The 14,558-nt window shown below is 35.8% G+C and overlaps 1 protein-coding gene across 1 annotated transcript in view; it reads left to right on the top strand.

The window, feature by feature from the left end:
- ABCA12 (ATP binding cassette subfamily A member 12) overlaps positions 1–14,558 on the top strand; it is a 210,085-nt gene that overhangs the window by 113,464 nt on the left and 82,063 nt on the right. The window contains exons 11-15 of the mRNA XM_068967745.1: positions 606–712; positions 6,658–6,914; positions 7,014–7,126; positions 8,384–8,508; positions 10,717–10,890. Of these exons, the coding sequence (XP_068823846.1) occupies positions 606–712; positions 6,658–6,914; positions 7,014–7,126; positions 8,384–8,508; positions 10,717–10,890 (776 nt within the window). The remainder of the gene's footprint in view (positions 1–605; positions 713–6,657; positions 6,915–7,013; positions 7,127–8,383; positions 8,509–10,716; positions 10,891–14,558) is intronic.

Here is a 14,558-nt window from a genome sequence, read left to right as displayed (position 1 = left end):
ACTTCCTATCCTTACGCACTTTGTTTTCCATCTTCTACCTACACGGACAACTGTGAAGATTACATTTAATCAAATATTTCTTTTTCTTTTTTAAAGATAAAACTTCTATTTGTAGGAGATAAACATTCATTATTTCTACACCAAAATAGTTTTTTTTTTTTTTTTTGAGACTTAATGGCAAGCAAATAGCACAACAAATATTTTGAGTGTGATCTCTCTATACCGGGCCTGAATTAATCAAGGGTGGAAGGGCATATTTGTATCACAGTGATTATACAACCTATTCTTTCTCAAACCCTTCAGCTTAATAATATACCCCAAACAAAAGCATATTCAGTTCACAAAGAACCAATACTGTGTAGCAACTTTGCTGGAAATACTTTTGTCTCTAAGCAGAATATCTATGAATATTTTAAAAATAATGAATTCTATAGCTTCCATGGTTCAAGTAAAGATTAAATTTTCACTCATTTTATAGTTAGATTCAAGTAGGCTATTATCTTAGAAAAAACGTAGTAATAAATTAGGATGAAGGTGTCTTTCAAATAGATTTCCTAAATGACCTTGCAGTTCACATAAGGTAATTCTTTTCTCCTCTTTTACAGAAAGTTTAAGAATGCTGCACTCTACAATTCGATTTAAAAAATCTTTTCTTCAAAATGGTTCCTATGAGGATTACCTCCTTCCAGTTTCTGAAGTCTTGAAATCAAAAGTAAGCCATGAAAGGGGGAAAAAAAAAAGCCCTCAATACTTCTTGTAATTCTGTAGAAAGATATATTTGTAATTTTTAAATCTTTATATTTATAAGTCCTATTCTTATTTGACTCTGGATTAGTGCTAGAAAGGGGGTGATGAGTTCTGGTTGGTGCTATGTAATTGTGTTTTGTTTTTAATTGGTGTCTATCTCTATCTGAAATGACCCATAAAAGCCTAATTACAGAATGCAATATGTAAAGGAATGACTGCTGATATAGTCTCATTAAACTACATGATTTTAAAAGGCATTAAAAATTTGATTTCTAATTTGAGATGTCCCTAGATTTTAAAGCTATAAATGTTAATTTCAAAGCTAAATGTTTTAGACTTCACAGTATACAAAAATCTCAGAAGTTTACTCACCTTATTTTTATTATCATCAGAAGCAGAAACCCATAAATTGTATTAAAATGTATGATATTGAAGAAAGGGGGAAGAAGCCACAGGAAAAAAATGTTAACTCTGAAGTTTGAATTGGTTGGCATTTGTCTCTTTTTCTTTGTTTAGCTCATGCATACACTATGCAGGTTCCCATGAAATCCACTCTATTTCTTAAATAACCCTATTAAATTTTGAAAGCAGCTTTCTGAGTAAGAACAGCAGTTTAATTGGATTTATGTAGCCATGGATAAAGTAAAATTAGAACTGGTTTATTCAGTGCAAGCAGGATGATGTCTGTATAGCCAACATGGTTTAATTAAGCAGGCATAGAAAACATGTGTCCCTGTATATTACAAATAAATATGCTAGTTATACTAGACTACCTACATTGTAGGCTTAGTCTTCTACATGAATCAAATTTCTAGTGTACTTAATTTAGCACTATCTTGGTTTATATGAGAGACCCATGTCTTAGTTAAATAGGAAAGAAGTTTTACATTCATCTGGAAAAGACCTGCTCATCCTTCAAGGACAAGTTTAAATGTCACTCCTATAATATCAGAGTATCTCCTTTCTCCCTGTTTTCAAATAAGGATAATGACTTTGTGCACATATCATATTTACCCATTCATTCATTCCATCCACCCTCTGTGCTCCCATAATGCTACTCTATTTATTTAAAAGATATAATCTCTAACCCCAGAGTCCTTGTAATCAATCCAGTGAAGGAGATGGAAAAGCAGACCAGTGATTATAACACAGTGAGACAAGTGTTATGGTATGTGGTTGGACAGGATTCTGTATATGGAGGTGGTATATCTGACTTCGATTGCAGAGGATGAAGGTGGAGAGAAGAAATTTCATGAAGGAGATACTCTTTACTCTGAGTCTTGCCAGGCTGTGTAGGATTATGTTAATAGTCCTACATTCCAGACATAGAGATGTGAGTTGGTAAGAAAACAGAGGTGTGAATCTGAAGGACAGCTAGGGGTTACCTGAAGTCTGAGTCCAGCTAGAGCACAAGGTGCTTATAAGAGAGGGAGGAAAGGAGGCTCAGATCCCCAAGGCCTGGGGGATCAAGGAGTTTGTTTAGTCAAGGAGTTTGAATGTGATCCTGAAAATTGTGAATTTGAAGAAGGTAAATTCCTCATTTTAGAAAAAGATCTCTCTAGGAGACTTGTGGAGGACAGACTGAAAGAAAGCCAAATGGGCTATTTTTGCAATAACCTAAGCAAACTGTGAGGCCCTGTAAGATGTCAGTGGCAGAGAACAGAAGAAAAAGAAGGTCAAGAGCATTGTAGGAGGTTGAATTGACCCAGCTTAGCAGCCAGTGACATGTGAGGCATAGGGAAGTGGAGTCTCCAATTACAGTGAGATTTCTGGCTTTTGGAATTTACTACTTAGTATTATAACTTCTTGTATATGTGGGATCTATTTCTCCAACTAGAGTGTAAAATCTGATGAAATTGTGCCTCCTGCTTTTTCAAAGTATCACATCTAGCAGTAGCAGGATCTTAAGACCAGACTCACAAATGTGTGAAGAAATGATGGTATTAAAGCAGAGCCCTGGTGATATAATAGTGTTACCAGGGTAATTACTCACTGTAGTTCTCAACTTGCAGAGTAACTGGGCAGCACACAATGTACGCTGGGAAATGGAAACAACACATGCTCAATCATTTGCACTAATGTCCTGGGAATGGAGCAAAGGATAATTTAAAACAGCAACCACATTTTGAGTATTCTGCTCCCCTTGTAGGTTATGTTATGAAAAAAATTTGAGAAGCCACAGAACGAATAAACTATAATTCTGTTCCTTAGGTCAGAATCTTTTGCTGTTTATAACAAGCATGGCTGCAATTTGCAATTGACAGAACCCATTCATTCCTAGACTACGAGGTCCATAGGAACATGAATAAGTGTGTTGATTTACTGTGTACACTCAGCACCTGGCATTGAGTCCAACACATGGAAAATATTCAGTACATATCATTGAAAGGATGAAGAGAAACTCCTAGAATTTGCCTAGAAACTCCTAGAACAAGATATGTTTTGCTCCCCTGTTTTGTCCTCCCTGGTAATTAGTATCTTGATTGTGATAGTCAGGGCCCACCCTAACTTCTTTATTCATGATATTTCTAAGAAGGTTTAGACCCTCGAAAATGCCAAATGTCTGTCACTCATTGGTAAATTTTTTTCTGTTCTAGCACTGAACTTTCTACTCTTCTTGAGTTATCGAGTTTTCTCCTCCCTTCATTGTCTGTTTTCTCTTTTCTTTTCAGCCTCTCAGGTGGGAAGGATAACCTCCTGATTGAGAAGCTACTGATAAAATGGATATTCCCCACATTAAGCAAAAATACAGATAGCACACTATTTATACTGTAACACTCTTACATTTTTTAAGAGGCTTTTTTTTTTTCATTCACCTGCTAAGAGCCCAGGAGCATTGCTGTTTCAGCATTTTTATGCATATGATATTTTGAGGTTTGTGCCATCATGTTACTTGCAATTCTGATTCAGATGCATTAGGAACTGTAGACAAAAGGGAATTCAATCACAGCTGGACATGGAGTTAGTTATGGGTCATTGTTCAAGTTTAGGCTGAGACCTTACTATGTAGGTCAGGGTCTTGATACATAAGACTTTGACAAACCTGTAATCTGCACTTGACACATACTTTTGAAGAAATAATTATAATTCTCTGAATGTATGTTGATAACTAATAAACTATGACGTTTCTAAAAGTTTAATGCATGTATTATTTTTACAAGAAAGTAGTTGTTCTTCAGCCACTCAGTCATGTCGATTCTTTGCAACCCCATGAACTGCAGCACACCAGGCTTCCCTGTCCCACACCATCTCCCGGAGTTTGCTCAAATTCATGTCCATTGAGTGGTGGTGCCATCCAACCATCTCATCCTCTGTCATCCCCTTCTCCTCCTGCCTTCAGTCCTTCCCAGCATAAGGTCTTTTCCAATGAGTCAGTTCTTTGCATCAGGTGGCCAAAGTATTGGAGCTTCAGCTTTAATATCAGTCCTTCCAGTGAATCTTCGGGGTTAATTTCCTTTAGGATTGACTGGTTTGATCTCCTTAATGTTCAAGGACTATCAAGAGTCTTCTCCAGCACCACAGTTAGAGGGCATCAATTCTTCAGTGCTCAGCCTTTTTATTGTTCAGCTCTTAATGACAAATACTAAATGACCATCATGTTGCTCCTTGGTGGCTGTGCCTCACAGTGCAGGGTGCATTATTAATCCTTAGTTAAATCCTTATTTCAGAGGACAAATTCTACTTCAGTAGCAGGGCTAGATTTCCAGTTTATCTTTCTATATATGTTGCCTTATCAAGCCAAGATTATTCTATATGGACATTTATTGGTTTCTGATACATGTATGTCAAACTTGCAATTAAAAAATATATTTCAGCCTCTACTGAGTAAAGTCATTCAAACTTACTACACCCCTAAAAGCTCAATTAGAAAAATAAATTGAGCTCCCAGTATTTATCTTTTTATTTAAGAAATCACCAAAATAAAAGTCACTGGCAGAGAAGTTTGGCTCTATTCAATAAAGTTTAATCATATCTAATATTTGGAAAATCAAAGGAATAAGTGATAAATATATCATTACATCTGGTAAAATGATTGAGTTTGTTGCAGAATGGAAAGTTTCTCATAACAATAAGACTAGAATTTTAATACAATGAAACCATTTTATATAGTTCAAACCCAGAAGTCAATTAGATATTAAATAGACCAATGATATTTACTGTCTAAAATGATTTGTGTTTAATTGCTAGTGCCTACATGTAGTTACTATAAATCTCTCACCCAAGACACATCATTGTACCTTTCCCATTTGACATATGCAAAGAAATATTCCTGAACTTTTTCTTGTATCATTTCTGTCAAAATGCAGCTGCTGATTAGAAACTGAGCTGTAATGAATGGCACATATATTTGCTTCTTTAGATGTTGTTCCAAATTATTTCACATCGTAAAATGAATAGCTCTAGGGTTGCTTCTGAGCACAACAGAACTAGCTTTCCCAGAGGCATAATGTTTTCCCCTAGGATATACAACTTGGGGATATATCCTCAGAACACACAAAGCATAGTGAACTGCAAGGAGGAATATATTTGACTGGGTAGGAAATTAGTTGATTTTCATTTTTCTCCTTTTTTTCTGAGTAAAGGATTTTAGACCCCTTTAAGCATTCCATAGAACAGAAGTTTCCCTCCATAAATAAGAGGATAGAAGATGACAGTCAGTAGCAGTGTAGACACTTGAAAAACCAGGTATATACACATCCATATTTTAAAATATGCGTGATTCTCATGCTGTAGTTTTAAAAAGTTGGTTTTTTTTTTGGTCAATTAATTTTTTTAAACTTGTGGTAAAATGCATAAAACAAAATTTACCACCTTAACCATTTTTAACTCTGTAGTTCAGTTGTGTTAAATATACACACATTGTAGAACTCTTAAGCTTGCAAAGAAAAATCCTGTATGCATTAAGCGCCTATTTCTCATTCCCCTCACCGCCTAGTCCCTGGCCCCTGCAGTTTTACATTCTGTTGCTATTAATTTGACTGTGCTCAGTACTTCATATAATGGAATCATTCAGTATGTCTTTTTATGACTGGCTTATTTCACTTAGCATAATATCCCAAGACTTATCTACATTGTAATATGTGAGAGAATTTCTTTAACTTTTAAAGCTGGATAGTACTCCATTATATGTGTCTACCATATACACATTACACATATGCAAATTATATGTGTTTATCCATTCATCTGTCAGTGCACATGGAGTGCTTCCACTCTTGGCTATCATGAATACAACTGCTATGAACACGAGTCTACAAATATCTGTTTAAAACCCAGCTTTTAATAAATACTTTTGAGTATATTCCTAGAAGCAGAAATGCTGAGTATTATGGTAATTCTATTTCGAATTTTTTGAAAACCCACTGTACTATTTTCTTTTATAGCACTACATCATTTTACATTCCCATCAGGAGTGCACAAGGGTTCTAATTTCTCCATATCCTACTAACATTTGTTATTTTCTGGCTTTATTTATTTGTTTGTTCATTTTTTTGTTTTGATAGTAGCCATCTTGTGAGTGTAAAGAAAATCTTTTTGAAGTTTCAAATCAAATCTGCTTTTCTGTCTGCCTTTACACATAATTTTAAAAATATGCTAAAATGTAAATTAGTTTAAGTATTTGTGGTTTAAGTGAGATTAAACTACATTTTTTTAACCTGCGAATCTATAAGTTATGAATACTGTTGAGAAAGAAGTCTAATAGGTTCAAAAGTTTTATAAAACTTCTTGAGAACAATAAACTCAAATGACAGAAAACAGTGCTTTGTGGTAAAGCTGTTGCCACATGCAAACTAACTAAATACATAAGCAAAATGTTTTTAGGAACTAAATCAATTTTAGTTGCTTATTATCAAGAACTAAATATTTAGAATAATGTCACTAATATTTCCCACTCTTTCCCCCTCTGGAAAGCTGTCTCAGCTTCGAAACTTGACCAAGCTTCTTTGTGAACCTGAAACTTTCAATTCAATAGAGGAAATGTGCCAGCTCTCTAGTATGGACTTTGGGAACCTATGTGAAGAGAGCGCGTTTCATGTGCAGCTCCTGGAAGCAGCAGAGCTTGGCACCAAAATAGCCACCAGCTTACTGTATCACGACAATGTTCTGTCTGAGAAACTGAGGGATTTGCTTTCTGGGGATCCAAACAAAATTAATTTAGATATGGATCGGTGAGTTTTTTTTATCGTCTTCTTCCTTGGCAAAATCTCTTCTCAAATAATTACTGATATTCCGAGTTCAATTTCTCTTCCTCTTCTGCTTTATTTCAGGTTTCTAGAACAGGCATTGCAAATGAATTACCTGGAAAATATCACACGGTTAATGCCAACCATAGAAGCCATGCTGCATGTCAATAACAGTGCAGACACCTTTGAAAAACCAGGTGTTTCCCCATCCATATTTTAAATGCTGTCTTATTAGAATGTGTGTGATTCTCTTGCGACAGTTTAGGAAAGGCTATTTTATTTTTTTTTAATGTAAATTCATAGGAAAGTCTATTTTAAAGTTCCTAATGAAAGCTACTTTGTATCTGCCCTTATACATGAGACACCTAAAGCTTTCAAATATGGTCACTTGTCTAAAATAAACACAGAGCAAGCCAGCAGAGAATGAAAGAGCAAAATTTTATTTCATAGCAAAATGTCTTCAAAAATTTTACTAGTTAGACTATTCACCTTTTGTTTCTCTCATATATTAAAGTGCATTAAATAGTAGGTTGCAAGAGCAAGGATGAAATTTATTTACTTCCATGAGAAAATCTGATTTTAAAAATAAAAATGCATTGCTATCTACAGAAATATTGATTCAGAAACTCCTATTAGTATTCTGAGCATGATGCATCATGCAATACATTTCTTCTTTGCATAATACCTCAATACTGAAAAGAAAGACATTCAGAATTCTGGACAACAAGCAGCCACAAAATTGGAAGGGCACTAAGTCCAAAAATAAAGAAAGTATATTTGCATGAGGGATATTTCATAAAGAAACTGAAAAGGCATTTACAAAATGGAGATCACAATATCCTAAAATAAAGTCAAAATATCATTTGTTATTCATCAAATGACCCAGATGTGAAATGATTTTAATAACCATTCTAAAAGAGAAGTTAAACACATTCTATTTGAAAATTGAAATAATGATTGTGAAAACCCTTTATAAAACAAGGTGCTGGGCAAAGTTAAGAAAAAAGTGCACTGTGGCATTATGTTTCAGATTTAGCACACTTTGTCCCTAGCTGACAATATTATGTGATCTGAGGTGAAAAAGCATCTTGAATTTGTGTGATGTTTTAAATCAAATAGAGAGATATATATTTAGCAAATTGTGTGATCAAAGTCTGCAAGGAAACCATATTTTCTTTGAATCAACCTTGCCTTGTACACATTTAAGGAAAATTTATAATCCAGAGCAATATGTTACCTTGGGTTAATGATATCATACAGGAATAAGTCTAAATCAGATAGAAATATATCCTAAAGATGCAAAGTTTGCCAAAACTGAGAGACATCTGTTCCTGACACAAGGCTTATATGTTGAATATATATTTTAGTCTAGAAGCTTTCTTTATACTGGAATGACTAAAAAGAATTACACTGCAACCCACATGTGAGTTTTGTTTTGTTTTATTTTCTTGCAGGCCAGTTAATAGAAATGTTTAAAAATGTTGATGGGCTGAAAGAAGAACTGAGGAGAGTAACAGGAATGTCCAATCGGAGTATCAACAATTTGCTGGCCATTCCCATCCCTGACAACAGAGCTGAGGTGGGATGGAATATGTTTGTACTTACTTCCAGGTTTTTAAAAGTTTAAATAGCTTTTAGTATTTGTTGAGCACTTATCAGCAAAACCCGGAGAAGCTGAATGCAAATCTGGTGAATTTTCCATGCAAATGATAAAATTAGAAGCCTAATTCTTAGGTGAAAATAGAAGGAAAAGTCCTGAAGCAAGAACATTACTACTGTCTGTTCCTTCCCCTCTACTTTTCCTTCCCCTTCCTTTGCCCTCTTTGTCTTCTCTTTATCTTCACCCCCAGATGCTTTTTTTTAAAATAAGTGGTATCATCAGTAATTCTTTCGGTTCACTATCGCAATCACATTAGCTGAGGTCAATTTTCACATTTTATTATGATGATATCAAAGCAAGTTTCAGTAATGTAATCAGGGGGAAAAAGGAAGACCATTTACAATTTGTTGAAACTAAAGTAAAAATGAATACTCTTTTTTTTAATCTCTGAGATAAGACTGAGTATATAAATAGATATGGTTGTGACAACTCTGGATAAGTTCGTAGGTATTCCAAACGTATTTTGCTGTGAAAATGAGTAATGGCATTTCCTCATAGGCTGATAATAGGGTTTTCCATTTGAAATGTTTTATCTTTTATCCCTTTTCCAAGTTCATTGTCTGAAAGTGTCATAGAAATTTTCCAAAAGAACTGCAGAGCTTAAGACCTCATCCATTCAAAACTTACGTGTGACAGAGTGTGTCATTTCTAAACACAACCCAGTTATTCTCCAATATGGGATAAAGTTTTTAAAATCCTCTAAGGCTGACTTTGGAATATTTATGTTTAGTTGTGTCATTTTAATTGGTTCCCCCAGACAAAAATTAAAACTGCTTTACCTTCACTTTTCTTCCTCTAGTTCTAACGATTAATATTTCTTTACCTTTACCCCTTGATTTCACCTTTCACTCATAAGATCCTAAAAGATCTAATTTCAGAAATCACATTTTTGGCTTCTGGAGAACGGGTTCAGTTTAGTAAATAAAAGCGGGTAGACAAGAGAGCATATATTCATATTACTTTTAAAAGGAAAGAGAGAAAAGTTTCTATATTCTTGAATTTCATAAACATTTTGTTTACTTCACCTCAGTGGAAATAGAAATGACATCTTAAGTTCCCGTAGTCACATGTCACTTTCCAAACAAGATTTACTGTCCAGGATTCATACTATTGTGTGATTCTAGATTTTTTTTATTCACCATTCACCTCTGGACCCCAGAGTTTACTGGGTAAGATTGTAACTTCAAATGATTATATAAATGAAATGCAACTTAAATAAAGCAAGAATAAAATTTTAAGGCAGCAAGAGTTTTAAACTAGTAATTTTCCCAAACTTAATCCAAACCAATTTTCTTTCTTGATACCACTATTTACCAAGTCTTTCAAGCAAGAAATCTTGGAATCACTATGGATTTCTTCTGTCTCTTTTCCTATGATATCTCTTAAGCTTTCCAGTGAACTATGTACTCTTTAAGGACTTCCCTCATAGCTCAGTTGGTCAAGAATCTGCCTGCAATGCAAAAACCCCGGTTAGATTCCTGGGTCAGGATGATCCGCTGGAGAAGGGATAGGCTACTGACTCCAGTATTCTTGGGTTTCCCTAGTGGCTCAGCTGGTAAAGAATCGGCCTGCATTGTGGGAGACCTGGGTTCGATCCCTGGATTGGGAAGATCCTCTGGAGAAGGGAATGGCTACCCACTCCGGTATTCTGGCCTGGAAAATTCCACGGACTCTATAGTTCATGGGGTTGCAAAGGGTCAGAGCAAACTTCACTTTCACTTTCATGTACCCTCTATGGGCTTCCCAGATAGCACAGTGGTAAAGAATCCCCCTGCCAGTGCAGGAGACATGAGACTTGGGTTTGATCCCAGGGTGGGGGAGATCCCCTGAAGTAAGAAATAGCAATCCACTCCAGTATTCTTGCCTGGAAAATTCCATGGAGAGAGGAGCCTGCGGGCTACCGTCCATGGGGTCACAAACCGTTGGACATGACTGAGTCACTGAACACACACATGGACTTTTTATAGGACTATTGATAGCAATTAGTGTTTTAGACAAAAAATTATTTGATATTTAAGGCTAATTGTCTTATTTTTAAATGAAGTCTAAAAGGATAAGAAAACTCCAAGTGGACAGGTGGCTTGAAAGGATTCAGAGCTAAAGTATTTTTCTTCTTCCAATTTGCAGATTATTTCTAGTGTGTTCTGGCTGCATTCTTGTGATGGTAATATGACCGATCCCAAATTGGAAGATGCAATGAAGGAATTCTGCATCATGCCTCTTCCAGAGAGATCCCGTCTATCTTACCTCATTGGACTTACATTTCTGCACTACTTAGATGTTTACAACTTCACATACAAGGCAAGTTACTGTGGATGAAATTCTTTTAAACTTATTGTTTAGTATAAAAATATTTGATTATACCTGTATGCTCTCTGATACTATAAGGAATGCAATCTATTTATGCAGCTTTTGGAATTAAAGCTTTTAGAACTAAGTTGAACCTAATTTTAGAGCTAAGTGGAACCTTAGAGATCATATATTGCAAATTTGCATGTTTAATAGATGAGGAAATTAATCTTATGGCCTTATTGACTCTCAATTTGTATATTGAAGACCAGGAATTAAACTTAATATACACTAGACAATGAAATACAAATGTTACAGTAACTTTTTTTTAAGTGAATAAGCATTAATTTGATAGGATAAAAATAAAGATTAGAACAAAGTTTCTTTTTCAAGTGAAAGAATTGAGGGATTTTTTTTGTATTATAAAACAATTTTTTTGTCTTACCTTCATTAGATTTAGATAGAAGCTATCATTATTTATCCAGTTCAGTTCAGTTGAGTTCAGTTCAGTCGCTCAGTAGTGCCCGACTCTTTGTGACCCCATGAATCACAGCACGCCAGGCCTCCCTGTCCATCACCAACTCCCAGAGTTCACTCAGACTCACGTCCATCGAGTCAGTGATGCCATCCAGCCATCTCATCCTCTGTCGTCCCCTTCTCCTCCTGCCCCCAATCCCTCCCAGCATCAGAATCTTTTCCAATGAGTCAGCTCTTTGCATGAGGTGGCCAAAGTACTGGAGTTTCAGCTTTAGCATCATTCCTTCCAAAGAAATCCCAGGGCTGATCTCCTTCAGAATGGACTGGTTGGATCTCCTTGCAGTCCAAGGGACTCTCAAGAGTCTTCTCCAACACCACAGTTCAAAAGCATCAATTCTTTGGCGCTCAATCTTCTTCACAGTCCAACTCTCACATCCATACGTGACCACTGGAAAAACCATAGCCTTGACTAGACGGACCTTTGTTGACAAAGTAATGTCTCTGCTTTTCAATATGCTATCTAGGTTGGTCATAACTTTTCTTCCAAGGAGTAAGCGTCTTTTAATTTCATGGCTGCAGTCACCATCTGCAGTGATTTTGGAGCCCCAAAAAATAAAGTCTGACACTATTTCCACTGTTTCCCCGTCTATTTCCCATGAAGTGATGGGACCAGATGCCATGATCTTCGTTTTCTGAATGTTGAGCTTTAAGCCAACTTTTTCACTCTCCACTTTCACTTTCATCAAGAGGCTTTTTAGCTCCTCTTCACTTTCTGCCATAAGGGTGGTATCATCTGCATATCTGGGGTTATTGATATTTCTCCCAGCAATCTTGATTCCAGCTTGTGCTTCTTCCAGCCCAGCGTTTCTCATGATGTACTCTGCATATATCCAGTCGAACTAAACAAATTGTCATTATTAGAGCTGTAAAGTCAGCAGTAACTCCATCTTGCAATAAATAGATGCTTAAGTACATAGTGAATAAAAAACTGAAATAAAAATGTAAACATAAGAAAATTAAATACCTATATTCACTCAAATCTCTACTAGGTCAAAATTATTTACATGTTATTAAAAACACTGAAAAAAAATTTTCTCTTTAAAAGAAAATCAGAAGCAACACAGCAGGCTTGTGTTATTGAAACATGGTAGCAAAGGAGATGAAGACTTTTTAGGATTAGTTGTAAATATCCCGTTCCAGGTCATCCTTATCCTAGTTTATATTCTGCAGTGACCTCCTAACTGATCTCCTTGCCTCTGTGCTTGTTCCCACCACTCCAACCTCACCCTACTACTCCCTAAGCAGCAAAAGCAATTCTTTTGAAACCTGAATCAGATTATGTCATTCCTCTGTTCAGCACCTCCCGTGGCTCCTCATTTTATCCCAGTAACCCTTGATTCCTGCAGGGGCCCCAGAGTCTGCACATCCTCTCCTTGTTTCTCAAACCCCATTTCCTATGTGGCTACTCCCTAGGTCCAGGGCTGCTGCATAGGACCCTTCTAGGAGGTGTCCTCCCTGTGATTTCCAGAACTATGTGTCTTTATTCAACATTGACCTCAATAAGGTACCATGAGAGACCTGTTTAAAATGCAACCAACCTCATCGACAGCACTCTCAAACCTCCTTTCCTTGATCTGTTCGTTTTCTATTGCACCTCCAGCGTACTATGTATTCTATTTAACATTCACTTCTGTTTATTTTCTGTCTGCCTCTATTTGGCTATAAGCTCCATAAGGACCTCTTTGTTCACTGAAATGTTTCAAATACCAAGAACAGTGCCTGGCCCATAGAAGAACTTAACAAATACCCATTAACTAAACAATAGTTATTTTACATAAACTATGAAATGTATGGCTTCCCAGGTGGTGCAGTGGTAAAGAATCCACCTGCCAATGCAGGAGAAGCAAAAACTGCAGTTTCAAACCCTGGGTCAGGAAGATACCCTGGAGTAGGAAATGACAACACACTCTAGTATTCTTGCCTGGAAAATTCCATGGCCAGAGGAGCCTGGTTTGCTACAGCCTAGGAGATCACAAAGAGTTGGATATGACTGAGCATGAACATGACTTAAAATGCAGAAAAACTACAATTATTTTTTTCATCTAAAACTATAATATTTATCTTACAATATTTCTGCAGTGCATATATCAAACTATTTCTTATTGAGTATAGTAATTAAATATGTGCATTTTACAAGCAGAAGACCATTCCTAGTTCTTTCAGAACTGCAAATAAAAATAATGAAAAATTTCTCATCATTAGTCAATTTATTTCAAATTAATGTAGAATGCCTAGAATTTTAGCAGAACTGGAAGAAAAAAAATGAATCTGATTTCAGTTAATACCTGTGTTATAGAGACAGCTCTGTCTTTGTAACATTTCTTCAACTGAATCTTGTGCTCAGAATAGTGGTCTTTGACCCCCTTGTACGTGCCAACAGCTTTCCCTCTTCAGGAACTTCATAGATCTTTACCCCTCTACTACGTATGTCTCCTTATTCTTCCTATGGTTTGTTCATTCTCTCCTTTGTGGTGTCATCTTGGAAAGACTTCTTTTGATTTCTCAGCTAAACTCCATACCTTCTCATATTACCCAGCCTTTTATTCATTGATTTGTCTCATTTGTTCCTCCTATTAATACAAAACTTCCTGAGTGAAAGGATGATGCCAGTTTGGGCACTACTATATCCATCACCTCACCCAGTGCTGGGGACATAACAGGCACTCAATTAATGTTTGTTGAATAAAGGAGTGAATGAGAGTATAAAATGTACACTAAAAAAATAATTTCAGTGTTTTTTTTCCTGCAACAGAAATGCATTGTGGGATTATGATTAAGCCTGATAAATCATGTGAGCTTTTTGACAGAGCTTTTCTGATTTTAAGGAGCAATTGTGATTTTTGAATAATAGTGTATATGAAGAATTATGTAATTGACATTTGCCTTTCTGACTTTTAAAATCACTTATTTTTGGCAAATTTATTGAGGTATAATGTATATATTATAAAATTTACCCACTGTAAGGGTACAGTTTAATGGGTTTTTTTAAAGCCAATTATAGAATTGTGTAACTGTCACCACAATATGACTTTATAACAATCCCAAATGCAATTTTCAACACAAAAAGAACCTTTCTGCCCATTTACAGTCATCTCATTCTGACCTCTAGCATAGGCACCGCCTAATCTATTTTATGTCTCCAT

The sequence above is a fragment of the Capricornis sumatraensis genome, chromosome 3 (assembly GCF_032405125.1).
Source record: "Capricornis sumatraensis isolate serow.1 chromosome 3, serow.2, whole genome shotgun sequence".
NCBI lineage: Eukaryota > Metazoa > Chordata > Mammalia > Artiodactyla > Bovidae > Capricornis > Capricornis sumatraensis.
The sequence above is the reverse complement of the archived record's forward strand: the minus strand, read 5'-3'. Positions and strand labels throughout refer to the sequence as shown.